The 27,420-nt window shown below is 44.8% G+C and overlaps 2 protein-coding genes across 3 annotated transcripts in view; one reads left to right on the forward strand and one right to left on the reverse strand.

Annotated features, from left to right (window-relative positions):
* Positions 1-6,629: 6,629 nt before the first annotated feature.
* si:ch211-214p13.7 overlaps positions 6,630-27,420 on the forward strand; it is an 84,203-nt gene continuing 63,412 nt past the window's right edge. The window contains exon 1 of one of the 2 annotated variants that reach the window (XM_038802198.1): positions 6,630-6,897. In XM_038802198.1, the coding sequence (XP_038658126.1) occupies positions 6,869-6,897 (29 nt within the window). In that variant the 5' untranslated portion in view covers positions 6,630-6,868. The remainder of the gene's footprint in view (positions 6,898-27,420) is intronic. The other variant, XM_038802197.1, reaches the window with a different exon arrangement.
* The window catches only part of LOC119969041 (cell surface glycoprotein CD200 receptor 1-B-like), a 151,849-nt gene continuing 133,918 nt past the window's right edge, over positions 9,490-27,420 (reverse strand). Inside the window, exon 6 of the mRNA XM_038802194.1 lies at positions 9,490-9,729. Within this exon, the coding sequence (XP_038658122.1) occupies positions 9,721-9,729 (9 nt within the window). The 3' untranslated portion in view covers positions 9,490-9,720. The remainder of the gene's footprint in view (positions 9,730-27,420) is intronic.

Consider the following 27,420-nt stretch of genomic DNA (forward strand, 5'->3'; position numbering starts at 1 on the left):
GATTGTTAATGAGCAAGGCATTTTTTGATCACGATTTCTAAAGTTAAATCCTTTTGTCTCAGCAATCTTTCTCTGACGTGCTCATCATTGATACCTAACACTATTTGGTCCCGATTTAAAGAATCATGCAGTGCTAAAAAGTTATAGGATTGTCCTAGCAGTCTCAGATCAGTTACAAAGCTGTTGAATGATTCCCCCTTGTTTTGTAATCTCTTATGAAATACGAAGCGCTCAAACATCTCATTAGTCTGTATCTTACAGTAGTCATCAAATTTGTTAAGAATAACATCAAAAGTTTTGTCTTGACCTGCAGTGTATTGAAATGAGTTGTAGATATCTATTGGATGTTGACCATCCATAGTTAATAGTAGTGCAATTTTACGAGCAAAGGTTGCATTAGTTAATTCAGATGTTTCCAGATAAATTTGGAATTGCTTTTTAAACAGCTGCCATTTTGCATTCAAATTAGCAGTTGTCCTTAGGTGTCGAGGAGCTTGAGCTTTGTCCATCGAGTTGTTTGTCTTCGAAGGTCTTGTTTGCTGATGATGCGTCTCGAGTCGAACAGTTGCTGAGACTTTCTTCTTTTTCTGAACTTAGTATATTACTCTAGCTAGTTTGCTGAAGCCAAATCCTGGTACCATTTTATATTACTCTTTGGTACGATATCATTACACTTTGCTATATATTTCCAGAATGGTCTGATGGTGTGATTCTCAAGAAACCACTGATCTTCAACTCTAAGCATAATAGATTTAATTAATAATGAATTGATTGATATTGAGTTTGTACACTCTTACAGAAGTCTAAAGAGCAATCAAGTAATTCAGAATAAAGTATTACCTATTTTAACAACACGTGCTAACTACAATATTACCTATCTCTCTAACACTCTGCTGTCTAATCACTCCAGGTTTGAAAAAAACCAAGATCCTTTGAGTTCTCATATTTATACATTTAATCAGTGCTGCCATCTAGTGGTTGCATTACACTATGATGTAGTCATTAACCCTTTATATGTCTCTATATACACACACACACTGTAATCTGCTCCTCTCCCCCGAAACCACACACACTGTAGTCAGCTACTCTGCCCCAACACATGTAATCAGCTCCAGTATTCCTCAACACACACATATACTGTATTCTGCTCTTCTCCAGCCAACACAGAGATGCTGTAATCAGCTCCTCTCCCCCAACATACACACACTGTTATCAGCTCCTCTCCCAAGACACACATACTGTAATCAGCTCCTCTCCCCAAACACACATACACTGTAATTAGCTCCTCTCCACCAACACATGCACATTGTAATCAGCTCCTCACCCGAAGACATAAATACTATAATCAGCTCCTCCCCAACAGACACACACACTGTAATCAGCCCTTTCCCACAACTCAGACACACTGTAATCAGCACCTCTCTTCTCAACACAACACAACAAACTGTAATCAGATCCTCACCCCCAACGCAGTCTTTGTAATCAGCTCCTCTCCCCCAACATATATACATTCTAATCAGCTCATCTCCCCAACACACATACATACTGTGATCAGCTACTCGAACCCAACACACACACACTGTAATCAGCTCCTTTTCCCCAACACATACTGTAAACAGCTACTCTCCCCAACACACACAATGTAATCAGCTCTGGAAAACTCACCAAGTGTCTCATGTGAATATGCTTAAAAATTACTTTGAAAGGGAAGGAGAGAAAAAGGAGGAGGTTTTAATGATTCTAACTCAAAGTGATGAACCAAATCCAGATGACTGTGAATTTGACATACCTCAAATTAAATTGTAAAACGAGGATGTTCTTAAAAATTGGGATAAATTGTTGAGTTACCTTCCAGAGGAAAAACGGACTGACCTGAAAGAGTTATTGATATCACATGGGCACGTTTGTGTAGATAAATTGGGAAGTAGTAAAATGGCTGTACATGATGTAGATGTGGGAAATGCTATTCCAATCAACCAACATTCATATAGACTTAACCGTTTAAAATTGGCATAGCTTAACAAAGAGATTGAGAGTATGCTTAAAAATGGCATAATTGAAGTGGGTTGTAGCCAATGGAGCTCACCCATAGTGATGGTACCTAAACCAGGCAGTACCCAATGGATGTGTGTGGAATATAGAAAGGTTAATGCAGTTACAGGAACGGACTCTTATCCTATCCCATGTTTGCAGGATTGCATTGAGAAAGTGGGACAATCAGCTTTTATTTCCAAACTGGATTCACTTAAAGGTTACTGGCAGGTACCTTTATCCAAAAGGGCAAAGGAGATTTCAGCTTTTGTGACTCCAGATGGTATATACCAATTCAAAGTTATGCCATTTGGTATGAAAAATGCCCCAGCCAAATTTCAATGTTTAACTAACAAAGTAGCTTCAGGATTACCCAATTGTGCGGTATACATTGACGATCTGGTAATTTTCAGCCAGACATGGAAAGAACATTTAAAACATCTGATGGCCTTGCTGATGAAACGTCAGTGGACAGCGGACTTTCAACAGGCATTTGATGGCCTGAAAGCTGTGGTAACGAATGCTCATGTGTTGGAGAATTACAAGGGACACTGGGATCAGATTGAACTAAAGTATCTGACTTTAAAGAGAAATGCCGAGGCGTAGAGAAATGGATGGATTGTGCAAGGATCTTCTTGTTCAAAGAGACTGTCAATCGAGAAGGATTTCAGTTGGAGGAAGAAGAACAAAAAAAATGGACTATATTATTATACCTGTTTGCGTGTGTTGTTTTTTAAAACGATAATGTATATTTACTGTGTGCATTTCTTAAAGGATGGTGAAAAGGTGAAAAATGAAACCATCTTGAAGTTGATCGTTTATTTTTTTTTCTTGGGGGGAGGTGTCATGTGGGAGTACCTTTAAGAAAAATAGTGTTTAAGAAATGTACCTTTAAGAAATGGGTGTTCAAGAAATGCACCTTTAAGAAATCGGTGTTTATCAGTGATGTCAGAGTGCGGGTGGAGCTGGGCTGTCTGTCAGCTTTTTACTTCTGTTTTAGGCTATTTGCTGCAGAGGTGTGTTTTTGTTTTGTTTTCAAAGCTGGATAGCTGCAGTCACAGCCAGAAGGTGTAGTAGAGTCTCTCTGTAATCTAAAGACTGTAAATCAATCCTGGTGATTTAAAACTAATAACCGTAGTGACTTTAACCTGATGTGCTTCTGGTAAAAGGTGTTTTAAGTCGTATGGATGTTAAAAGGAAAGCTTAAAGGATTACTTAGTGTTGTATTCTTTGGGGGTTTGTATTAGAATTAATGGTTGCTAGGATGTTCACTGTATGTTTTAAAAAGGTTAACTTGAGTCCATAGAATAAACATTGTTTTGCTTTAAAAAATACTTTTCGATTTCTGCTGTACCACACCTGTAGAATGGGCCGTGTGCTCCCCATACCACCATCTATTAAAAGTTGTGGATCAGGTGAACTCCATGATACATTTTGGGGTTCTCTAAAACCTGGCCCATAACACAAGGCACACACTGTAATCACTCCTCTCCCACAAGACACACACACTGTAATCAGCTCCTTCCCAACACACACAAACTGTAATCAGCTCCTCTCCCACAACACATGCACACACTGTAATCAGCTCCTCGCCCCTAACACACACACTGTAATCAGCTCCTCCTCCCAACACTTACAAACTATAATCAGCCCCTCCCCTAACCCACAGACAATGTAATCAGCTCCTCCCCAACACACACAAACTATAATCAGCTCCTCTCCCCAACATACACCTGTAAACAGCTCCTCTCTCCCGACATACACAATTGTAATGAGCTCCACTTCCCCACGCACTGTAATCAGCTCCTCTCTCCCAACACACATACACACACTGTGATCAGCTCCTCGCCTCCAACACACACTGTAATCAGCTCCTCCTCCCAACACTTACAAACTATAATCAGCTCCTCTCTCCCGACACACACAACTGTAATGAGCTCCTCTTCCCCACGCACTGTAACCAGCTCCTCTCTCCCAACACACACACACCAATCAGCTCCTCTTCCCCAACACATGCACTGTAATCAGCTCCTCTCTCCCAACACACATACACACACTGTGATCAGCTCCTCGCCCCAACACACACACTGTAATCAGCTCCTCCTCCCAACACTTACAAACTATAATCAGCTCCTCTCCCCAACATACACCTGTAAACAGCTCCTCTCTCCCGACACACACAACTGTAATGAGCTCCTCTTCCCCACGCACTGTAACCAGCTCCTCTCTCCCAACACACACACACCAATCAGCTCCTCTTCCCCAACACATGCACTGTAATCAGCTCCTCTCTCCCAACACACATACACACACTGTGATCAGCTCCTCGCCCCAACACACACACTGTAATCAGCTCCTCCTCCCAACACTTACAAACTATAATCAGCTCCTCTCCCCAACATACACCTGTAAACAGCTCCTCTCTCCCGACACACACAACTGTAATGAGCTCCTCTTCCCCACGCACTGTAACCAGCTCCTCTCTCCCAACACACACACACCAATCAGCTCCTCTTCCCCAACACACACACTGTAATCAGCTCCTCTCTCCCAACACACATACACACACTGTGATCAGCTCTTCTCCCACAACACGCACACTGTAATCAGCCCCTCTCTCCCAACACACATACACACACTGTGATCAGCTCCTCTCCCACAACATACACACTGTAATCAGCTCCTCTCTCCCAACACACATACACACACTGTGATCAGCTCCTCTCCCACAACACACACACTGTAATCAGCTTCTCCCTCCCACAATGGTAGCTAGTGTAAAGATTAAGAAACTGCATGTAATCTGGTATTGTTCGGGTCAAAGTTGAAAAGTTTAAATATTGTTTTCTTTTCTTTGTTCTAATAAAGTTTGTTTATGAAATAAGTAAGCCCTATTTCCCATATTATCAATATCACTCCTGGGACAAATCGATCTTTCCACATCACCGTGAAACTTAAAAAAGTTATGGCACTGGGCCAGTCTCTTAGCCACTGTTGAAAGCTAAACAGGCTTCCGAAACAAGTCGTGCCAGGCTGGGAGAGCAAAGGCCCCCCGATATCAGCTTGCTCATGCCACAGATCAGTCCTGGAGATGCCATGCCATTAAGAGGTGGGTAAGTTGGGGGTGTGTGGAGGCTGTGGTTGGGAGGGGGGATAGAGAGATCAGGGCGACATTTAAAATTGATGGCCTGATTGCTTCCTGTATTGGCGAGCTGAACCTGTCAGTGGAGGAAGTGAGGTAAGTGTGGCCACTTCAGGACTTTCCTGACTAAGGCAAAAAAAAAAGAATCTCAATGCTGCAGGTGTTGAGAAACACCCTGCCAGTGGTGCCAAAATGGACCTCTTTTTTGGGCATTAAATCGCACCCTGTAACTATCAGTAAAGATTCAGTAGACTGGGATTCTCCATTTTGGAAAAGAGAAAACTAGGAGGACAGCTGGTTGAGGTCATTAAAATTGTAAAGTATGATACCGTAGATGTGGAGATTATTTCCACTTGTGGGTGAGTCCAGGATAAAAGGATATACATATAAGTTAATCGCTAATAGATGATGTAGAGAATTTAGGCGAATGTCTTTACACTGACTGGTGAGGATGTTGTAGGTCCTACCATATGGAAAGGTTCATTCTGATATTAAAGATTTAGGGGAGACTTGATGAAGTAGTGAATAGAGGCATAGGAAGGAAGGATGGAATTAGAGCTCTAGGAGACTTACCTGGAATACACGTATCAGCAGTTCATTGGCATATGTCGATTATATGGCTGTTTCAGGTTAATGGCCCTCAATTGAATATTACAGATCAGACCTCTCCGATATTGCCATCTTTCCTTTACTGAATGGTTATTGCAAATCTCTAAGGTCTATTAAATTCAACAAACTCACAGCAGGAAATCCTAAATAAACTATGAATATAGATTTCAGAAATGAAATCTGTGGTGTGAAGGTGAAGAATTGATTTGCTCAATTATCAATCGGAAGTGCTTAGCTGTCCCATTAACTGGAAAGAATTCAGAGTTTTAAAAAAACTCAGAAATTGAGAATTAGTAGACATTCCACTTAGAATCCCGACTGTGCAGAAGGAGGCCATTCGGCCCATTGAGTCTGCACTGATCCTCTGAAAGACCATCCACCGAGGCATACTCCCCCACCCTATCCACGTAATCCCATCTAACCTTCACATCTTTGGACACTATGGGACAATTTATCATTGCCAATCCACCTAATCTACACATCTTTGGACTGTGGGAGAAAACCTGAGCAACCAGATGAAATCCACGCAGACAGGGGGAGAAAGTGCAGACTCTACAGTCACCCAAGTCTGGAATATGGGTCCCTGGTGCTGTGAATCAGCAGTGCTAACCACTGTGCCACCATGCAGTTTATAATATTTACACAATAAACGATCTCTTCATTCTACTTTGTGGATTTTAGCATTGCTGATAATTCACCAAAGTTCACTCCGTATTTGTAAGCAGAAAGGAGGGTTCAAAATTTCGGAACTATAACATTTCCTTTCTCTCTATGTATTGACAGATGTGCTCATTTCCACCTTTAGCTGATCTCTCTTCAACACTCTGTTCCCTCTTGAAAAGGTTATTTTTAACAGCGTGTAAGACAAGTTGTATATTCTTCGGAGCATACATCAAACTGTCGTTCAAAACTGACAGATGAGAGGAAATGACGCTCTTATCTTAATTCAACATATAACTCATTTTCCCCTCCGGTCATGTCTATGACTTCCGTCTAACGAGTGCTGGTGCTGTGTGTTTGCAGTTGCTGCTGAATAAGTTTGTGAGTCAGTCTTCAGCAGCTGCCCCTGTGACACATCCGAACGATATGGGAAATTGTTGCAAGAAAGCAAAAAAGTGAGTACAAGAGGTGGAATGTTAAGCAACAAAATGTAAAAGACTCACAACTCAATAGATTACACCCTTGATCAGCTGTTTTACCTATATCTTTAAAATTACATTTTGATCGAGACCTTTTTTTAAAAAAAAATAGATTTGACCCAGTATGGGAAACGACCTGGTTCATCTGGTTTTAGAATGAAAATGTCACTTTGAACGCCCCACGGCCAACTCTTTAAACAGGGGCAAAGTCAATGCGTTGGAAAGTTATGAGCTGCTTTGAAAAGGCGGGGCCTTTATTGACAGAGAGAGAGCAGCTGGAGCTCCAGCCAGCGAGCTGCCAGCACCATTCTCCTTTTTATCATGTTTCCTGATCCCGCTCCAACTAAAGGCTGCTTCCAACTCAAAGTGAGGAATGTGGCTCTCTGCATTTGGTTATAAGTGAAAACTGGCATTTCGAGTGATGTATGTAAATGTGAATTTCTAGATATATTTTTAGTAGGTTGTTCATTTTTTTTTACAAATATTGCCACAAAAAACAAAAAGATAGTAAGTAACAATGCAAACCAGATACAGTACAAAATAAGAATTATTGCAAATATGGGAACAAACAAGACAGAATAAATTTAGAGCAGCTTATTTAAGGAACTAGAGAGTCCAGTTTGATACCGGATCAATCCAATGTATATGGGAATTTCTGACGTAATTGGGCCTTAGTATGAATTCCTTAGATTGTCATTGCCAGGAATACTGTACACCTGGCTTCAATTATTCCCCATCAGTTTAAATGCACTTTAAACTCCACCTGTTTTTACAGACAGCTCGGTTAGCACAGAGCCTTATCCTTTTTATTGAGCATCTTCCAATAATAGGGGTTTTTCACAGTAACTTAATTGCAGTGCTAATGTAAGTCTGCTTGTGACAATAAGGATTATTATTATATTATTAATAAATGGAGGGAAAATAATTAGTGGACGTCCAAAATTTCTTTGGAGTGCAATATTGACGGTTATGCCAGGCATATATTCAAACTTGCACAGTGCGCGGGGAAGGCATTCTATATGAATTTGACAGGTGAGAACTAGCTCCACTTTGGAAACATTTCCGGCACCTGCTTACTCCTTGCCCTTGGAATATAGGTTGCCCCCCCCCCCCCCCCCCCCCCCCCCGGGGGGGCATGGGTGTGGTCAGCCTGTTGAGCATGGGGGGTCCTTTAATGCTTCAGATTGCATGTCTCATGTCATGACTTCTGTGGGGGCTGCTATGTCTGACCTAACTAGGCTTAACAGCTGCATTTACTATGCCAGCACTCTGCCCCAGTGGGTCACTTTCCTTGTAAGGTCAAACTTTCTCGTCCTTTCATGTCTAAAAGAAAACCCTAAGACAAGGTGGAAACATGGCACTGCTAGGTTCTTGGCATTTTCTTAGTTCTGTTAGTCTCCTGCTAGAGTTGCAGTGGGGGAATGTCAGCATAAGAACAAAGAACAAAGAAAAGAACAAAGAACAAAGAAAAATTACAGCAAAGTAACAGGCTCTTCGGCCCTCCCAGCCTGCGCTGATCCAGATCCTTTATCTAAACCTGTCTCCTATTTTCCAAGGATCTACTTCCCTCTGTTCCCCGCTTGTTCATATATCTGTCTAGATGCATCTTAAATGATGCTATCGTGCCTGCCTCTCCCACCTCCGCTGGCAAAGCGTTCCAGGCACCTACCACCCTCTGCGTAAAAAACATTCCACGCACATCTCCCTTAAATTTCCCCCTCTCACCTTGAAATCGTGACCCCTTGTAATTGACAACCCCACTCTTGGAAAAAGCTTGTTGCTAACTGTCGAAGAACTTCAGGGCCAATCTTTAAAGTTGTCTGATAATTTGTTTGGCATAGATAAGTATAAGTTTGAGGGATGTTGTTCAGGGAATAATTTCTGAAAGTTTCTTTCATCCTACCACGAGTCTCGAAAGACGTGCTGTTAGGTAATTTGGACATTCTGAATTCTCCCTCTGTGTACCCGAACAGGCGCTGGAATGTGGCGACGAGGGTTTTTTCACAGTAACTTCATTGCAGTGTTAATGTAAGCCTACTTGTAACAATAAAGATTATTATATATTTAACGTCAATATACTTCTCTTCTTTATTGAAATTGCAAGGAAAGGCTCACACTTATTTTAGACAATGGGCAAGTATGTAAAATTCTGGCTAATGAAGAGAGTGCTTCATGAAAGCAAACTGATTCCTTTTAGTCCCAAACCATCAAATTTGATGAAAGTATTGTCTGGCACACATTGTGTATTCTCCAGCCTGCTTACTTTATTGTAAATTAGTTCATAAAATTAAAATGAGCTTGATCATCAAGAAGGACCAAATGACTTGGGAGAATAGCAAAGAGAATAAATTATGGAACCATCTTATATCTTGTGTGAATTTAAGTGTATGAAATTAATTCTAGGGGAAACTGCTGCACAAGACGTGCTACATTTAACATATTTTTCAGAACTCCAATAACAATATAACTAAATGCGTTTTTGAAACTGATTTCAAGGGTACAATGTCAAAATGTTCCATAATATTGTGAATTTTTCCAATTTTATTTCCAGCATTCAGTACAGAAAAGGCAAAGCAAATTGTTTTTGCGTATGTTGCACAGAAGAAAATATTCATCAGACAAAATTCAATTGTATATTTTGAAAGCCGAACAAATGTTTTGGTGCTTAAGATGTTAGCAGAGACAAGTAGATGATATACTGTTCTAATCAGGCTACGCAGGTGGATCCAGTGACCCAGAGTCATTGTCTTACTTCCTTTGTATTTTCTGAACGTTTTTGCCTGTGTACCCAGATGGGTCTTAACACACCTGGAAACACATGAAGAAACAGTAAAATTGGTCAAATATTGTGATCCAAAGTTAGTATTTATAAATTGTAACTTTTACTCTATTGATATCTCTCTTTCTGTCTCTGTTTTCTGGCTCTCTGTTTTTCCTGCTCAGTTTTTTAACTTATTATGCCTCTCCGCCTTGTTCCCTCAAGCTCACCTTGTTATATTAATATATTGGTGTGCTGTGAGAGTCTGAACATTAGATTACTCTGCAGTCCAATGGAACAGAATTTAGCATGGATACAGTTTGATTGCATTCATCTTTAATATACTAGGTTCTGCAATTAATCTTTAGTGTCTTATACTGTCAGTAACTAGAAGAAGTGAAGCACAAGAGAATAACATCTCAGTAGTACTGCTTAATAAGATGGTACTAAACAAAAGCAGCTCAAAGGCAAATTATCTTGTTTGTATCACTGCCTATTTAAGCTCTGCTCTGGCTATCCGTTGTCCTGATTCCACTGACTACATCGACACATTTTAGCTTTTCAAATGGTTACTGAAAATCTCTAAGAATATTTTCTTCTGGGGCTTTTACACAACAGTAACAACTTGCATGTAAATAGCACCTTTAACATTGGGAACCGTCCTGGGACACTTCGCAGAAGCGCAATAACGCAAAAATTATCATTGAAACAAAGAAATAAATATATGGAAGGGTAACTAAAATCTTTGTCAGCATTGAGTAAAAAGCAATGAGAGTGATTCAGCTGCCACTCATAAATCAGATGGTAAACTTTGTAGCTTAAAATCGTACAATTTATTAAGGTTTGCAGGTTTAATGGGGGTGTTCAAGGGGCCTCACGGTAGCATGGTGGTTAGCATCAATGCTTCACAGCTCCAGGGTCCCAGGTCCGATTCCCGGCTGGGTCACTGTCTGTGCGGAGTCTGCACGTCCTCCCCGTGTGTGCGTGGGTTTCCTCCGGGTGCTCCGGTTTCCTCCCACAGTCCAAAGATGTGCGGGTTAGGTGGATTGGCCATGCTAAATTGCCCGTAGTGTAAAGGTTAATGGGGGGATTGTTGGGTTACGGGTATACGGGTTATGTGGGTTTAAGTAGGGTGATTATTGCTCGGCACAACATCGAGGGCCGAAGGGCCTGTTCTGTGCTGTACTGTTCTATGTTCTATGTTCTATGTTCAATCTTGCAATTAAATGCAGGCATGCCTTCAGGTCTAAAAATGCTAAATATATTTAAGGTGCATTTGTGAGGTCAACACTTGCATTAATTGTGGGCAGAATGGTAGCAACAGTGGTTAGCACAGTTGCTTCACAGCTCCAGGGTCCCAGGTTCGATTCCCGGCTTGGGTTACTGTGTGGAGTCTGCACATTCTCCCTGTGTCTGAGTGGGTTTCCTCCGGGTGCTCCGGTTTCCTCTCACAGTCCAAAGATGTGCAGGTCAGGTGGATTGGCAATGCTAAATTGCCCTTAGTGTCCACAAAGGTTAGGTGGGGTTATTGGGTTACAGGGAAAGTTTGGAAGTCTGGGCTTAAATGGGGTCCTCTTTCCAAGGGCCAATGCAGACTCAATGGGCTGAATGGCCTCCTGTACTGTAAATTCTATGATTCTATGTTTATGTACCAAGGTAACAATACACATTTAATATATCATCAAGGAAGAAATAGCAAGGCATCTGGATGGAAATTGTCTCATTGGATAGATGCAGCATGGGTTCATAAAGGGCAGGTCGTCCCTAACTAATTTAGTGGAAGATTTTGAGGACATTACCATTGCTGTTGACAATGGGGAGCTGATGGATCTCGGTGTCTATTCGGAACCCTGGATATCCGTTAACCCTTCTCAGTTTCCAAATAACAGAGGTCAAGTCTGTGCTTTTTGGCAAAGTCCACTTGTACTTTATTTGCCAGCTGTGCCACTGGTAAACTTATTTTCAATACAACATTTAGAAAGTTCCAACTAGCCCTGCAGCAAGTTAGTCAGATTGATTGTCTTTAGCGATAGAGTAGTTGAGTTTTCATTCAATTACAGATCGTAGTAATTCTTCAAATCATAATACACAAGATAAAAGTAATTTAAACAAAAGAAAGATGGTGATTAGCAAAAGCAAGGAGCAAAGGAAATAGGTTTCAGAAATATAGATGGAGTAATCCTAGGATGAGTTTTTCCATCCCGGTAACTGATTCTCAAAGAGCTTATTATCTGAAGGTCTAGCCTTCTTTTTACTTCTGATTGGCTTTAACTAATTTATAATTTACTCAATTCGGCCAAAATGTCTGTCCATCAATTTAAGAGATATATGTGTTGAAATGTATCGGTGCAAATTTCCCATTCCATAATTTTCCAAATTATCCACACCTGCATCGAACATTAATTAAAAAAACACAGTTTTCATTAAGACATTATCACCCTAGACTGGCTGTTACCATAGAAATGGGGTTACCCATCCTGGGACAGCAGCACCAGTTCTTACAATACAATGGGGCCTTTTAGCTAGTTGACGTCACTGACCTTGTAGGTGTGAAACCTAAGTTTAAGAAAGAAATTAAAGTGTATGATCTGGATTAAGTGGATTCCGAGCTATTGTTGCATGCAAGTAATGCTTAATGTAATTATAGTTAATTATTCTTAATGAGTTCTCATTTAACCCTTTTACCTTTATCATCTTCCCTTACTCTCATGGTTAGAGCTGGCTAGAAAAGTCAATTTCTATCAGGAGCCAATGGATGTGGTATATCTGGATTTCCAGAAAGCTTTTGACAGGGTGTCACACAAAAGGTTGCTGCATAAGATACTGATGCATGGTGTTAAGGGTAAAGTAGTAGCATGTATAGAGGATTGGTTAATTCATAGAAATCTAAGAGTGGGGATTAATGGGTGTTTCTCTGGTTGGCAATCAGTGTCTAGTGGTGTCCTTCAGAAATCAGTGTTGGGCCCACAATTGTTCACAATTTACATAGATGATTTACAGTTGGGACCAAGTGCAAAATGTGTCCAAGTTTGCAGACGACACTAAGATGAGTGGTAAATCAAAAAGTGAAAGTGAAAGTGAAAATTGCTTATTGTCACAAGTAGGCTTCAAATGAAGTTATTGTGAAAAATCCCTAGTCGCCACATTCTGGCGCCTGTTCAGGGAGGCTGGTACGGGAATTGAACCGTGCTGCTGGCCTGCCTAGATCTGCTTTAAAAGCCAGCTCTTTAGCCCTGTGCATGTAGAGGATACTGGATAGTTTAAGTGAATGGGCTGGAGTCTGGCAGGTGGAATACAATGTTGACAAATGTGAGGTTATCCATTTTGGTAGGAATAACAGCAAAAGGGATTATTATTTCAATAATAAAATATTAAAACATGCTGCTGTGCAGAGGGACCTGGGTGTCCTCGTGCATGTGTCACAAAAAGTTGGTTTACAGGTACAATAGGTGATTAAGAAGGCGAATGGAATTTTGTCCTTCATTGCTAGAGGGATGGAGTTCATTGCTAGGGAGGTTATGTTGCAACTGCATAAGGTGTTAGTGAGACCACACCTGGAGTATTGTGTTCAGTTTTGGTCTCCTTACCTGAGAAAGGATGTACTGGCGCTGGAGGGTATGCAGAAGAGATTCATGAGGGGGTTGGATTACGAGGACAGGTTGAGTAGACTGGGGCTGTACTCGTTGGAATTTAGAAGGATGCGGGGGTGGGAGGGTGGGGATCATATAGAAACATATAAAATTATGAAGGGAATAGATATGATAGATGCAGGGAGATTGTTTCCACTGACGGGTGAAAGCAGAACTGGGGGCATAGCCTAGTTTAGGAGGAAACTCTTCACCCAAAAGGTTGTGAGCTATGGAATTCCCTGCCCAGTGAAGCAGTTGAGGCTCCTTCATTAAATATTTTCAAGATAAAGACAGATAGTTTTTTGAAGAATAAAATAATAAAAGGTTCGATGTTCGGGAGGGAAAGTGGAGCTGAGTCCACAAAAGTTCCGTCATGATCTCATTGAATGGCGGAGCAGGCTCGATGTAGATGTGGGGGGGGAGAGGGGACATGGGTGGGAGAGAGGTCAAATGAGAAAAAGGGGGGAAAGGGGTAGCAAAGGGGAGAAAAGGTAAGGAAAGGGGGATAAGTTAGGGGGAAAGAGTGGGGGAAATATATATATATAAAGAAAGACAAGAAAGAAATAAAAGGTAAAAGACAGTGAAAATGAAATGGACTGAAAACAAGGGGATCAAGGTTTGTAGGTCTAAGGAATGCAGTTATTAATTATCCCAATTTTACCTGACTTAAAAGCTAATTGTACATTTGAGCCGGCACACTGGCACAGCGCCGCCATTCGATTCTGACCTTGGGTGATCATCTGTGTGATGTTCGCACTTTCTCCCCTTTTCTGCGTGGGTTTCCTTTGGGCGATCTGGTTTCCTCCACAGCCTAAAGATGTGCATGTTCGGTGGATTGGCCATGCTAAATTGCCCCTCAGTGTCTAAAGATGTGTAGGTTAGGTTATGGGGTTGCTGGGTTGCAGGGATAGGGTAGGGGAGTTGGGCCTAGGTAGGGTGTTCTTTTGGAGGGTCGGTGCAGACGCAATGGGCTGAATGGCCTCCTTCTGCACTGTTGGGATTCTATGATTCTTCACAGTCACTTTCTGCTGTCACTGCTTTTAAGGTTCTGGATTCAGTATAATTATCACCATGAAGTTTAGTTTCACAATTGTTCCACTCTGCATTGGGGAAAAAAGTCTAAGTTACAGTCCAAATTCAACAGAGTAAGATCTGCATTTTTCATTAAAATGGCAGATTTGTGACGCATTTGAAAACTGCTTCCTTCTTCACCTATATATTGATTTGAACTGCTTTGCATTGGACTGTTCCTGCTTGTAGTGACATTTGATTCAGAGGCATACTCTCAACACGGAAATAATCATTTGGCATATTGGATGTTATTTGCATGCAAAGACAAAATATTGTAATGTAAATGATACAACTGAATTGGAAAACATGGCTATGTTTTATGCCAGTGTTGACAATATTTAGTTTCCTTTCCACCCTCTCCCAAAGGGAAAAGCATTAGTCAAAGTTTTCCAGGAAAGCAGGGCTATCTAAAACCACTTTAAAGAAAGTCCTGATCTTACATGGAAATACATAGTTGTTAGAATTCAAATTCAGCACACAAAAACACAATGCCCAATACAGAAACACAATCTCAGATGACTAATATGTGATCAGGGGAGGGTGGGTGCAAGGACTGCCCCCTCATTCCCCCTTCCAGCTGATCATAATAGGGTTTTTGGAAATTTATAAGGATGAATGTGTCAATTCAGTATGTGTACTTAACTAGTTATGGGCTGTTTGAAAATAATTCAGTCTGACAGCTCTCTTTAATTAATAAACTTTATTGTCACAAGTAGGCTTATATTAATACTGCAATGAAGTTACTGTGAAAAGCCCCTAGTCGCCACATTCTGGCGCCTGTTCGTGTACACAGAGGGAGGATTCAGAATGTCCAATTCACCCAACAACCATGTCTTTTTGGAGGAAATGGAAATACCTGGAGGAAACCCACACAGACAGTGACCCAAGCTGGGAATCGAACCTGGAATCCGGGAGCTGTGAAGCAACAGTTCTACCCACTGTGCTACCGTGCCACCTTGAGTTTAAACGAGTAAAGGATTCATTTTTTATAGTAATAAATGCTCACCCAGGTAAAGATATTAAAATATTTTTTAAATATAAACCAACCGTCGCAGCATTCGCACATACATACATACAAGAGTGCAAAAATATAAGTTACCAAGTAGTAGAGGTTAGGTTAACTTTTGGCCAAAGTAAGATTCAACAATGTTGGGAATACAAGATGGCGTCGGAGCATGGTTACTCTCTGCGAGTTCTCTCCCCCTGTCCCTTTTCTTTCATCTTCTATCAGCATTCTGACCTACTAAAACTATTTTCCTCTTCTAATATAATTACTAACAATGTTACGCCCTATGCTGCTCTTGCTTATGTATTTGTTTTGTTTGACCCCTTGTTCCATTTGTCAATATTCTCTGTTCTCTGTTGATTATTCTTTTTGTCTGTTATGTACGTACTGTGGACGTTCCCCTGGCCGCAGAAAAATACTTTTCACTGTACTTCAGTACATGTGAGAATAAATCAAATCAAATCAAACAGTAAAAGGCAAAATGTGGAGTTCACTGATGGAGTCCTTTTCCACTGTTCATAGCTGAGACAGTATAGAGATAATCTATAGTCCTTGTTTTTATTTCCCCTGGAAACGCGACTTATAATTAAAAGACTTCTTTCGAACTTTTCTTTATTTTTAAATTTAGAGGAGCCAATTATTTTTCTTTTCCAATTAAGGGGCAATTTAGCGTGGCCAATCTACCTAACCAGCACATCTTTGGGTTGTGGTGGTGAAACCCTCAAAGACAAGGGGAGAATGTGCAAGCTCCACACGGACAGTGACCCAGGGCTGGGATTCGAACCCGGGTCCTCAGCGCCGCCGTCCCAGTGTGGACCATTGCGCCACATGCCACCCTCTTTCGAACTTTCCTGCCTGCTGTCCACAGTAGAATATAAGCAGGCAGTGTTCATGTTTGCTGAGAGAGAAACAAGTAGCTTTTTTGCTGCCTTTAGCTGTTCCTTCTCCAGACTGCCTCAAAGCCAACAGGGTTTCATAATAAAATGCTTAAAAAAATCAGAGTTTCAGTCACGTGACGACTGACCATTGATACGCAATGGAATACAATTCAAGAGTCCATTGATATTAACAAAGGAGTTTCCACCTTTCCTGGTCAAAACTATCAAAATATAATGGAGGCAGAAAGGAGTCTCCAGCACTTTCCTTTAGCACAATCAGTTTTGAGAGTTCTCCTTTGTTACTTGGTGGTCCTGGAGTCAGAAGATCTGAGGCCTTATTGTACTTGTTGTTTAAGGGTAAGCGCTGACAAAGGCAAGTGGGACATTCCACAAAGATTGGTCCAGGCATGTTCATTGTAATCCACCTCTTCGAAACTTCAAGAAGCTTGGCTAACTTGCAATCCCAAATGTCAAGTGACCAATGGCATCCTTTCAAGTCAGTTTCCATGTTTTAAAAGTTGAAACTGTCTTTTTAAAATTGTTCACTATGTAAGTCCAGTGGATAAAATTAAAATTTAATATCTGACAACACCACACCTCCGTGACTGCTCCTCGTTTTGCAGAATGAAATGCAACTTGTTAGGAACATTTCATTACACGGTGTAAGGAAAAACAAAACACATGGCACCCATGTCCATTTAAACCTTATTGTTATGGGTACACTCTGTTTTTGCTTTGGTACCTAAGGACCAGACATATTAGTCATCTGAGATTGTGTTTGTGTATTATTCATTGTGTTTTTGTGAGTTGTATTTGAATTCAAACAACTATGTATTTCCATGTTGTGGTGATATGATTTGCATAGCTGTCTGCCATTGGTGCAGAACACCGGCTTACCATTGGCCCTGGTCGGTCATGTGCCTCTCGACCGATTGGTTGAGACCAGTCATGTGAGAGGTCTCCGATTGGTCGAGAGGCTGAGTTAACCACGCCTCCTTACCGAGGTATAAATAGTCGGAGCGCCCGGCGGTCGTCCATTTTATTGTAGACAACCGCAGGGCTAAGTTAAAACATAGAACATAGAACAGTACAGCACAGAACAGGCCCTTCGGCCCTCAATGTTGTGCCGAGCCATGATCACCCTACTCAAACCCACGTATCCACCCTATACCCGTAACCCAACAACCCCCCCCTTAACCTTACTTTTATTAGGACACTACGGGCAATTTAGCATGGCCAATCCACCTAACCCACACATCTTTGGACTGTGGGAGGAAACCGGAGCACCCGGAGGAAACCCACGCACACAGGGGGAAGGCGTGCAGACTCCACACAGACAGTGACCCAGCCGGGAATCGAACCTGGGACCCTGGAGCTGTGAAGCATTTATGCTAACCACCATGCTACCCTGCTTCCCCTAGCTTATTAACTTATAAGTTCTAGCTTATTAAAGCCTAACTTTTGTATAGCAACTCGTCTCTCGTGCAATTGATGGCTCATCACATGTAAGATCTGTACTTTCTTTAATTGTTGGGTGGAATCTTGAGGCCGTCTTTGCTGCCTGTGGGATTAGTGGTGCGGGCAGGAACTTTGAGCAGAATCTCGCCAAAGAGATTGCATTTTCCAATTGTCCCCTCCCCTTGCCAGTGACGTCACAAGATTTATGCCCACAATGGGTGTGAACAACATTTCAACACATTATAATAAATTTCAATTTATTTCAATGTACTTAGCGGCCCCCATGCCAAATGATCCCCCCCTTCATGGAATATTGAAATCTGGCCAATGTGACGTCATATCAGCAAGGCTTACAACAGGTTGGGCCAGGCGTGGTGCAGTTGAGGGGATCTCTCCGGGGCATAAAGGTAAATATAGCCCTCAGTAGAGGTAGAGGGACATGCCAAGACTAACCCACCATGCAGTGCCAACCTTTGCTGGGGGCAGTACTGGGAGGACAGCCCCCGAGACCTCCATTTTGTGTGCTGGGGGCCATTGCATTGCAGCGCTGGTTGGGGCACCCATTAAAGATGGCGCCCCAATCTGGGTGGAGCCAGTTCCTGCCTCTGAGACTTCCCACCCCACCAGAGTGACAGCATAAACCATGCTCACACATTTTTTTGGCAGAGGCTCAAGATTCAGTGAGAAAACTGGTCAGTCTTCTGTGAGAGCTTGACACTTTGCCAAATTCTGGTAAGCTACCTCAGGCGCAATTCTCCCCCCCCCCCCCCACGCCGGGTGGGAGAATTGCTGAGGCGCCTGGCAAGTCCTGCCACGCCGCCCCGGCACCCGCACACGATTCTCCCACCCCACCCAAACCGGCGCGTTGAGATTTACGGCAGGCCGCTTGGAGAATGGCCGCTCGCTGTTTGTAACGGGCGAGCGGTGATTCTCCGGCCCGGATGGGCCGAGCGGCCTGCCCAACACGACAGGTTCCTGCCGGCGCCGTCCACACCTAGTCGCTGTGGGGGCCTCAAAATGGGTCTGGCCCGCGATCGGTGCCCACCGATCGGCGGGCCGGCCTCACTGAAGGAGGACCTCCTTTCCTCCTCCGCCCCGCAAGATCAATCCGACATTTCTTCCTGGGCGCCCACGGGGAGAACGGCAACCGCGCATACGCGGGTTGGCTCCAGTCAATCTGCGCATGCGCGGGAGACGTCATTTTTGTGGCGCCGGCTGCGTAATTTACTCGGCGCCGCTTTTACGCAGTGCCAAGGCCCAACGCAGCGCCGCTCCTAGCCCCTCGGGGGTGGGAGAATAGGGGACGAGGAGCGAACTCCGACGCCGGAGTGAAACACTCCGGTTTTCACTCCGACGTCGGAACCTAGTCTCCCAATAGGAGAATTTCGCCCCTCATATCTCCCATCGATTATGCCCACAGCCAGCTTTACAGAATTGCACTTACAATGCAAATTTTGCCAGCCTGATCTACTCATATCAGTATTAACACTTCATCGTGAACTTCTATAAGCCATGGATTTAATTGCCCGGATCCAGGCACTTTTACAAATCTTATTTCCAGGAAGTCAGTGGGTTGTAATTTGATTTGAAGCCCCGGTACATTGTCTGGACTTGCTTTCTGTGCCTCACTTTAGAGGACTTAGCCTCCATATTTCCGGCTTTGTTGGGGTTGAAAACCTGAGTTTGCTCATTTGATTTACCAGTGGATAACTCCTCTTGGTTTTCACTGGTGTACTTCTTGTGGGCTCCACATGCTGTGTTTGTTTTGGGGATGTTTGCTTCCCTTTGTCTTTCCTGGTGGGAAAGAATTTTCTCCTTAACTGCTCCATGTCTTCTGGAACACTACCGTCCACAGGAAACTGTTCAATTCCTGCTAAACTCTCCTGTGACTCATCAATTAAGTAGGGCTTCTCCACCACTGTCTCCTTGCCTGCTTGAGAACTTCCATGGTCTCCATGTAAATCTGAAAATAAAGTGCCTGTCAACCCAATATCTGGGTCACTCACTTCAACTTTTTGAAACTGCATGAACCTTCCTTGACCTCTTTTAACTCTACTGGCCTGGCTTCTACATTTTAACTTCCTTGGCTTCAGTCTTAACCTTTCCTAACACTGTTGGCCTGATTTCAGCCTGTCTTAACTCAACAGGTTCACTCCTGTTTCTTTTTTACGGTACTGGCCCAGTTTCTGTTGACTCAAGAGGTGTTTCTACCGCCTCTTCAACCCTCATGGGTTCTATTGCCACCTGCATGGCCTCTAAACTTTTTACAGCTTTCTGAACCTCTGCAGAACCTTCCTCTATCCTTTTCAGACTGTTATGATAAGCGAGGAAGGGGAAGAATGACTCCCCTATTCTGTGATTCCAGGTCCGACCGTAACAGGGATTTTTTTTTTGTGAATTTCGAGCATTGCCAATACTGCAGGAATCCTACTATCTATCTCTTCAGACTATAACGAATTAGACAGGTTTTATGAGTTTAAACAAAGTACAAGATAGGTTTATTGAAACTGGAGTCAGAAAGTCATAAGTTCATAAAGTACAAAAAAGGCCCTCTGGCCCATCGAGTCTGCACTGGCCAAACTACACTAAATCTACGCTAGTCCCACTTGCCAGCACTTGACCCATAGTCTCATATGTTATGATATTTCAAGTGCTCATCCATGTACTTTTTAAAGGTTGTGACGTTTCTCACCTCTACTTCCCTCACACACAGTACATTCCAGACTCCCACCACCCTCTGAGTGAAAAACGTTTTCCCCAAATCCCCTCTAAACCTCCTGCCTCTCACCTTAAACTTATGCCCCTCGCTATTGACCCTTCAGCTAAGAGGAACAGTTGCTTCATATCCACCCTGTCCATACCCCTTATAATCTTTCACAGCTCAATCAGTGCCCCACCCCCCTCAGCCTTCTCTGCCTTAAAGAAAACAACCTGAGCCGGCGGCGCCTAAGTGACGTCAGCCGCACATGCGCAGGTTGGCCGGCTCCAACCCGCACATGCGCGGTTGCCATCTTCCCCTCTGCTGCCCTGCAAGACATGGCGGCTTGATCTTGCGGGGCGGCGGAAGGGAAAGAGTGCGTCTCTCGGAGACGCCGGCCTGACGATCGGTGGGCACCGATCGTGGGCCAGTCCCCTCCCGAGCACTGGCGTGGTGCTCACTCCCCTCTCCGCCCCCCACAAGCCACAAACGAGCCTTTGGCGCCATGTTCACGACGGTAGTGACCAGGTGTGGTTGCCGCCAGCTTGAACAGGTCGGGAACGGCAGGCCGCTCGGCCCATCCGGACCGGAGAATCGCCGGTCACCGTGAAAAACGCCGGCCGGCGAATCTCCGAGCGGGGGGTGGGAGAATCGCGGGGGGTGCCAGGGCGGCGGGTCGTGAGTCGCCCGGCGCTCCTGTGATTCTCCCACCAGGCATGGGTAGCGGAGAATCGCGCTCGGGATCTTTCATTCTCCCCAAAGGGTTTAAGTGTCTGTTCATTTTCATCCGACTCGGTGGAAAGCACGTTTGTATATTGTAGCTGGCTGGCAAGGCTCCATTGTTTTAATATGACTACATATTGTTTTTATTGCTTTTTACAATCGAGCCAGGAAAAAGGTTTAAATTGTATCATTTTTAAAACGCGCATCCTCATAACATGTCTCTCTGGACTGTCCTTGACCTTTCAGGGCTATTATCCTCCAACTGGCAAGGTCATTTTCTAGAAAAATGGTGGCTCCTTGCATGGATAAACTTGGGATTACACCCACTGTTACTAGACCAATAATCAGCTCACTCTGGAAGTAAAATTTACCAGGGACACATCTACATTCTCTCCTGTGAGCCCTTGATTAATACTTTGAAATTTATCCTGCTATCATGTGACAATTCTTTAGCCCCCTCACTAGCAAGCTTGTAAACAGCCAGTGTCTTGGCGAATGCCGATCTCTTTTTTCTGCACTTTTATTCAATGAGGGATCATCTTTCCCCTTAAATACAAACTCCTGGTAATTATTCTGGCCAGTGGCAATGCCTAAACACAAGCTGACTACTTCCATGGTCACTGATACTGGGTGTAATGATACGTAGAACATAATTTGTGTATAATTTAATAATTGAACTGTCAGTAAAGATGCATAGACTGAGATTCTAGCATCCGACCACTAGGTGGCTTGATGACAGGGGACTGTTACTGGAACACACGAGGCGTGCAGCAGAACGTGGATAGCAGGCGTAGAGTCCAGCCAAATATCGAGTAGCTCCTTAGTCAACAGTAATTAATATTAGTTAATCATAATTGTATTTAGCCATAGTATCAAACTGTGGTTCACATTGCAGAAACTTATCGTTCACATCGTAGAAACCTTTATAGTGTTTAGTTAGTTATAATTTTGTTCTTTAACAAAGCCGAATGTTCTCTAATTGATTCAACCACAAGGTCATCGCCATCCGTGAACATAGAGAACATTACCTGGTACCACGGAGTGAGTGTCAAACAAATGCGGTTAGGGAAAACTAGATACAGTAAGAAAAATTGAAAAGGACAATTGGAGGCTCGACAAGAAAGAGATCTGCTGAGAAACACAAGACGGCCAGGTGAAGCGAGGTGGTAGCACTCAAGACTCCCAACCCACTCCTCACGACTGGTAATGTAGACGCCAACTGACATGCTTTTAAACAGCAATTTGCTTTTTACTTGGAGGCCCAGGGTCTCCAAGAGGCCCCAGATCAGAGGAAACTAGCCCTACTGATGACTGTATCTGGTCCCCAGGCAATTAACTTATGTAACACGATCTAGTTTGCCTCGGAGGACGACAGGAAAAGCTATGATAAAATAATTGAACGCTTCGATGATTACTACCATCCGAAGAAAAATATAATCTTTGAGCGATATGCCTTTCTTTTGTAGTTACAAAAATTTGGGGGAAGCAGGATTCATTAATCAAGGGCCAAATTGTTTATGGACTTAAATGCAAAACATTATGCGAACGATTGCTGCGCGAATATGATTTGATTTTATCCGATGCAATACGGATTTGCAAGGCCAGCAAAGTTGCTTTGCAACAAATCACTGAAATCAAGCACGGGGAAGTGGCATGAAACGAGAAAGCGAGACCGATCTTTGCTGTGTTGCAGCAAAAGTACTAAAATTGTCAGCATGGGACTGGCCACATTAGAAGACCATTGGAACATGCCACTTTGTGTCCGAGGTGCGGCAGAACACACAGCCCATGTAAGTGCCCTGCATATTGCAAAACGTGTGCCAGATGCTCAAAGTGCAGCCATTCTGCCCAGCATTGCTAACACAGGTGCCAAGGAGTGAACACAGGTGCCGAGGAGCATCAACTATGTAAATTAAATGAGAAACGACTATACCATATTGCAAAATGCCTTCCGGAATAAGCACGATGAGCACACCTGTGTAACCGATGGCGACGAAGATTAATTTTTCATCAATAACGTCAAGGAAGGCATGAAACGATTCTACAAGATAAAAGAAACGGGAACAGGCCAGGTGGACAATTCGGCAATTTAGCTAATGCTAAATCAATTCAGCACATTCATCAAAATGGACACTGGTGCTAGAGCACACTTAATAAACGGAGCAGACCTCAAGAAGATGTGTATTCAGCCACACATTCAGCCAGACAATGAGTGCAGTCTCACAGACTACCACGGCGCACAAATTAAGATGCTTGGAAAATGCATTCTGCAAGTATAGATTAATGAACAATCATATTTGGTGGAATTCGTGGTTGTAGAGGTGGATAAGAGATCACTCCTAGGCACGACAGCATGTGAGACCCTACAACTAGTCCAGCGACTAGACGGCCAAGATGGCGATTTCTTTGAACTCAACGCATTGCACAGTGACTATGTAATCGCTGACACAGAAATTCAAGACACAGACACTGAGTGCATACAGATGGCACACAGGGCAGCCAGCGATGAAAAGACACAACAGACGCCAGAGAACAAATCCAAAGCTCAGGCCACAGCACTGCTCAGAAAGAAGCACTATCAAGCTGCTACCGAAAGCATGGTTGGAACAGAAGACATGGTTGTCTCCGAGAGCATGCACCAACACAGCGACAAAAACCGTAAGTCGAATGAGATAATCAACACAATGCAACGTGTATATCAACAGCTGCAAGAACAACTAAACCAGAACGAAGGAATCATAGAAAACAATCGGCTAATCAGAAAACAGCAAAACGCTGCGATGAGTGCCTGCAGCACAGCATCAAGGACACACAGACAGAGTGGAGCCACATTCAGGCACAATGCCCTCTGAGGTTGTGGTTGAGTCCTGTGGTTTGGATCTTTATGATGAGACGAATTCTGTTGATTGCAGGATGCACAGCCCTTTTGTACCCTCTTCAAAATTCAACTGCCTTTGCAGCACATGGACACCAGCTGACATCGAACAGCACAATTGGTATAGCAAGGCAATCCCTGAAGCCAAATAAAACAGAACCACTTCCTTCAAAACTTAAACAGGAAGTTGGGCTGACAGCAAAAGCCGGGAAGACATTTAAACACCACAAGCTCAAGACAAAGAACACCCTACACATCTGTAGCGCTAACAATTATACTCAAAGCCGAGAGACTAGTACAATAGAGGCTTTATTGTTGTACGATGTTGTCCCTCCATCTGCAACAGTAGACTAAGGGTCTGAGCAGCTCTCATACATTTATACATAAGCTCCCTGTGGGCGGAGCTAGCCGGCAGGGGCTTACCGGAGGAACCTGTATTACAGGTACAGGCATACATCCCCCTACTGCAGTACACATAACTACAGTGGTTATCTCACCACATTCACCCCCTGTAAAAAATGAGTCCGGCGGGGGTGACATGTAACTGTAATACAAAGGATGCTATTTACAAGAGGGTCCAACAAGGAAAATCAAGAGTCCATCCGGTTAGCAGGTTACAGATTGAGCCGAATCGGTGGTCGAACGTTCCGCTGTGATCGGCGTAGCTGTGGTGGTGATGCCGGCACAGGCGGTGATGGCAACGATGGTGCAGGTGTTGGCGATGTTGGTGCTGGCTGCTGGCGGGATGACTCCGAGAGCAAGCCGAAATCTTCCGTGTCCTCCAGGGTGGGCAGGGTGATGAGGGATGGACCTGATGGGGACGAATAGGGGGGCGCTGGGGTTGGCGCAGGAAGGGGTGTGGGCATGGGATCGGCACCTGAGGGAGCCAGGTCCCGGAGCGAGACTGTGTCCTGGCGGCCGTCGGGGAACTCCACGTAGGCATACTGAGGATTGGCGTGGAGAAGGCGTACTTTGTCCACCAGGGGTTCCGCCTTGTGGTGCCGTACATGCCTACGGAGGAGGACTGGGCCCGGAGTCGTGAGTCAAGTCGGGAGCGACACTCCGGATGTGGACTTCCTAGGGAAGGAAAAAACACGTTCATGGGGTGTACTGTTAGTTGCGGTGCACAGTAGCGACCGAATGGAATGGAGCGCGTCAGGGAGGACCTGCTGCCAGCGAGCGGCTGGGAGGTTCCTGGACCGTAGGGCCAGCTGGACGGCCCTCCATACCATCCCGTTCTCCCTCTCTACCTGCCCGTTTCCCCGGGGGTTGTAGCTGGTCGTCCTGCTGGAGGCGATACCCCTGCTGAGCAGGAATTTACGCAGCTCATCGCTCATGAATGAGGATCCCCTGTCACTGTGGATATAGTCGGGGAAACCGAACAGGGCGAAAATGGAATCCAGGGCCTTGATGACGGTGGCAGACGTCATATCTGGGCATGGGATGGCAAAGGGGAACCTAGAAAATTCATCGACCACACTAAGGATGTAGGTGTTGCGGTCGGTGGAGGGAAGGGGCCCTTTGAAGTCCACGCTGAGGCGTTCAAAGGGGCGGGATGCTTTCACCAGGCGCGCGCGATCTGGCCGGTAGAAGTGCGGCTTGCACTCCGCACAGATCTGGCAGTCTCTGGTGACTGTCCGTACTTCCTCGGCGGAGTAGGGCAGATTGCGGGCTTTGATCAGATGGTACAAGCGAGTGACCCCCGGATGGCAAAGGCTGTCATGCAAGGCACGGAGCTGGTTCACTTGTGCACTGGCACATGTACCTTGGGAGAGGGCGTCTGGGGGCTCGTTGAGCTTGCCGGGGCGATACAAGATCTCGTAGTTAAAGGTGGAGAGCTCGATTCTCCACCGCAAGATTTTGTCATTCTTGATCTTGCCCCGCTGCGTGTTGTTGAACATGAAGGCTACCGACCGTTGGTCAGTGAGGAGAGTGAATCTCCTGCCGGCCAGGTAATGCCTCCAGTGCCGCACCGCTTCAACGATTGCCTGGGCTTCCTTTTCGACAGAGGAATGCCGAATTTCAGAGGCGTGGAGGGTGCGTGAAAAGAATGCCACGGGTCTGCCGGCCTGATTCAGCGTGGCGGCAAGGGCGACATCTAAAGCGTCGCTCTCTACTTGGAAAGGCAGAGTCTCGTCTACGGCGTGCATCCCCGCCCTGGCTATGTCAGATCGAATGCGGGCGAAGGCCTGTTGTGCCTCGGCCGAGAGGGGAAAATGTGTGGACTGGATAAGTGGCCGGGCCTTGTCTGCGTATTGCGGGACCCAGTGGGCGTAATAAGAGAAAAACCCCAGGCAGCGTTTGAGGGCCTTGGGGCAGTGGGGGATTGGGAGCTCCATGAGGGGGCGCATGCGGTCGGGATCGGGCCCCAGTAGTCCGTTTTGGACTACGTAACCAAGGATGGCTAAGCGGTCTGTGCGGAACACGCATTTCTCCTTGTTGTACGTGAGATTAAGGAGAGATGCGGTGTGGAGGAATTTATAAAGGTTGGCATCATGGTCCTGCTGGTCATGGCCGCAGATGGTGACATTGTCGAGGTACGGGAAGGTGGCCTGCAGTCCGTACCGGTCAACCATTCGGTCCATTTCTCGCTGAAAGACCGAGACCCCATTCGTGACGCCGAAGGGCACCCTCAGAAATTGGTACAGACGACCGTCTGCCTCGAAGGCAGTGTAGGGACGGTCCGATTTACGGATGGGGAGCTGGTGGTAGGCGGATTTCAGGTCAATAGTAGAGAAGACCCGGTACTGTGCAATCTGATTGACCATATCAGAAATGCGGGGGAGGGGGTACGCGTCGAGCTGCGTGTACCGGTTGATGGTCTGGCTGTAGTCCACGACCATCCTGTGCTTCTCCCCGGTCTTAACCACTACCACCTGGGCTCTCCAAGGGCTGTTGCTGGCCTCGATGATACCCTCCCGAAGCAGCCGCTGGACTTCGGACCTGATGAAGGCCTTGTCCTGGGTGCTGTACCGTCTGCTCCTGGTGGCGACGGGCTTGCAATCCACAGTCAGATTGGCAAAGAGGGAGGGAGGCTCGATCTTGAGGGTCGCGAGGCCGCAAACGGTGAGGGGAGGTAGGGGTCCACCGAATTTGAGGGTGAGGCTCTGGAGATTGCACTGGAAATCCAGGCCTAGTAAGAGTGAAGTGCAAAGGTCGGGGAGAATATACAGACGGAAACGGTCGAATTCCACGCCCTGTACAGTAAGTTTAACCAGGCAGAAACCCCGGATCGGGACAGAGTGGGAACTGGAGGCAAGGGAGATCTGCCGGTTGGCGGGATGGACCGCAAGGGAATAGCGCCTTACCGTGTCCGGGTGGACAAAGCTCTCGGTGCTCCCGGAGTCGATGAGGTAGGAGGTCACATGGCCGTTGACCAGCACCGATGTGGAAGAGGGTGCCA

Source organism: Scyliorhinus canicula, chromosome 7, assembly GCF_902713615.1.
Source record: "Scyliorhinus canicula chromosome 7, sScyCan1.1, whole genome shotgun sequence".
In the NCBI taxonomy this organism is placed as follows: domain Eukaryota; kingdom Metazoa; phylum Chordata; class Chondrichthyes; order Carcharhiniformes; family Scyliorhinidae; genus Scyliorhinus; species Scyliorhinus canicula.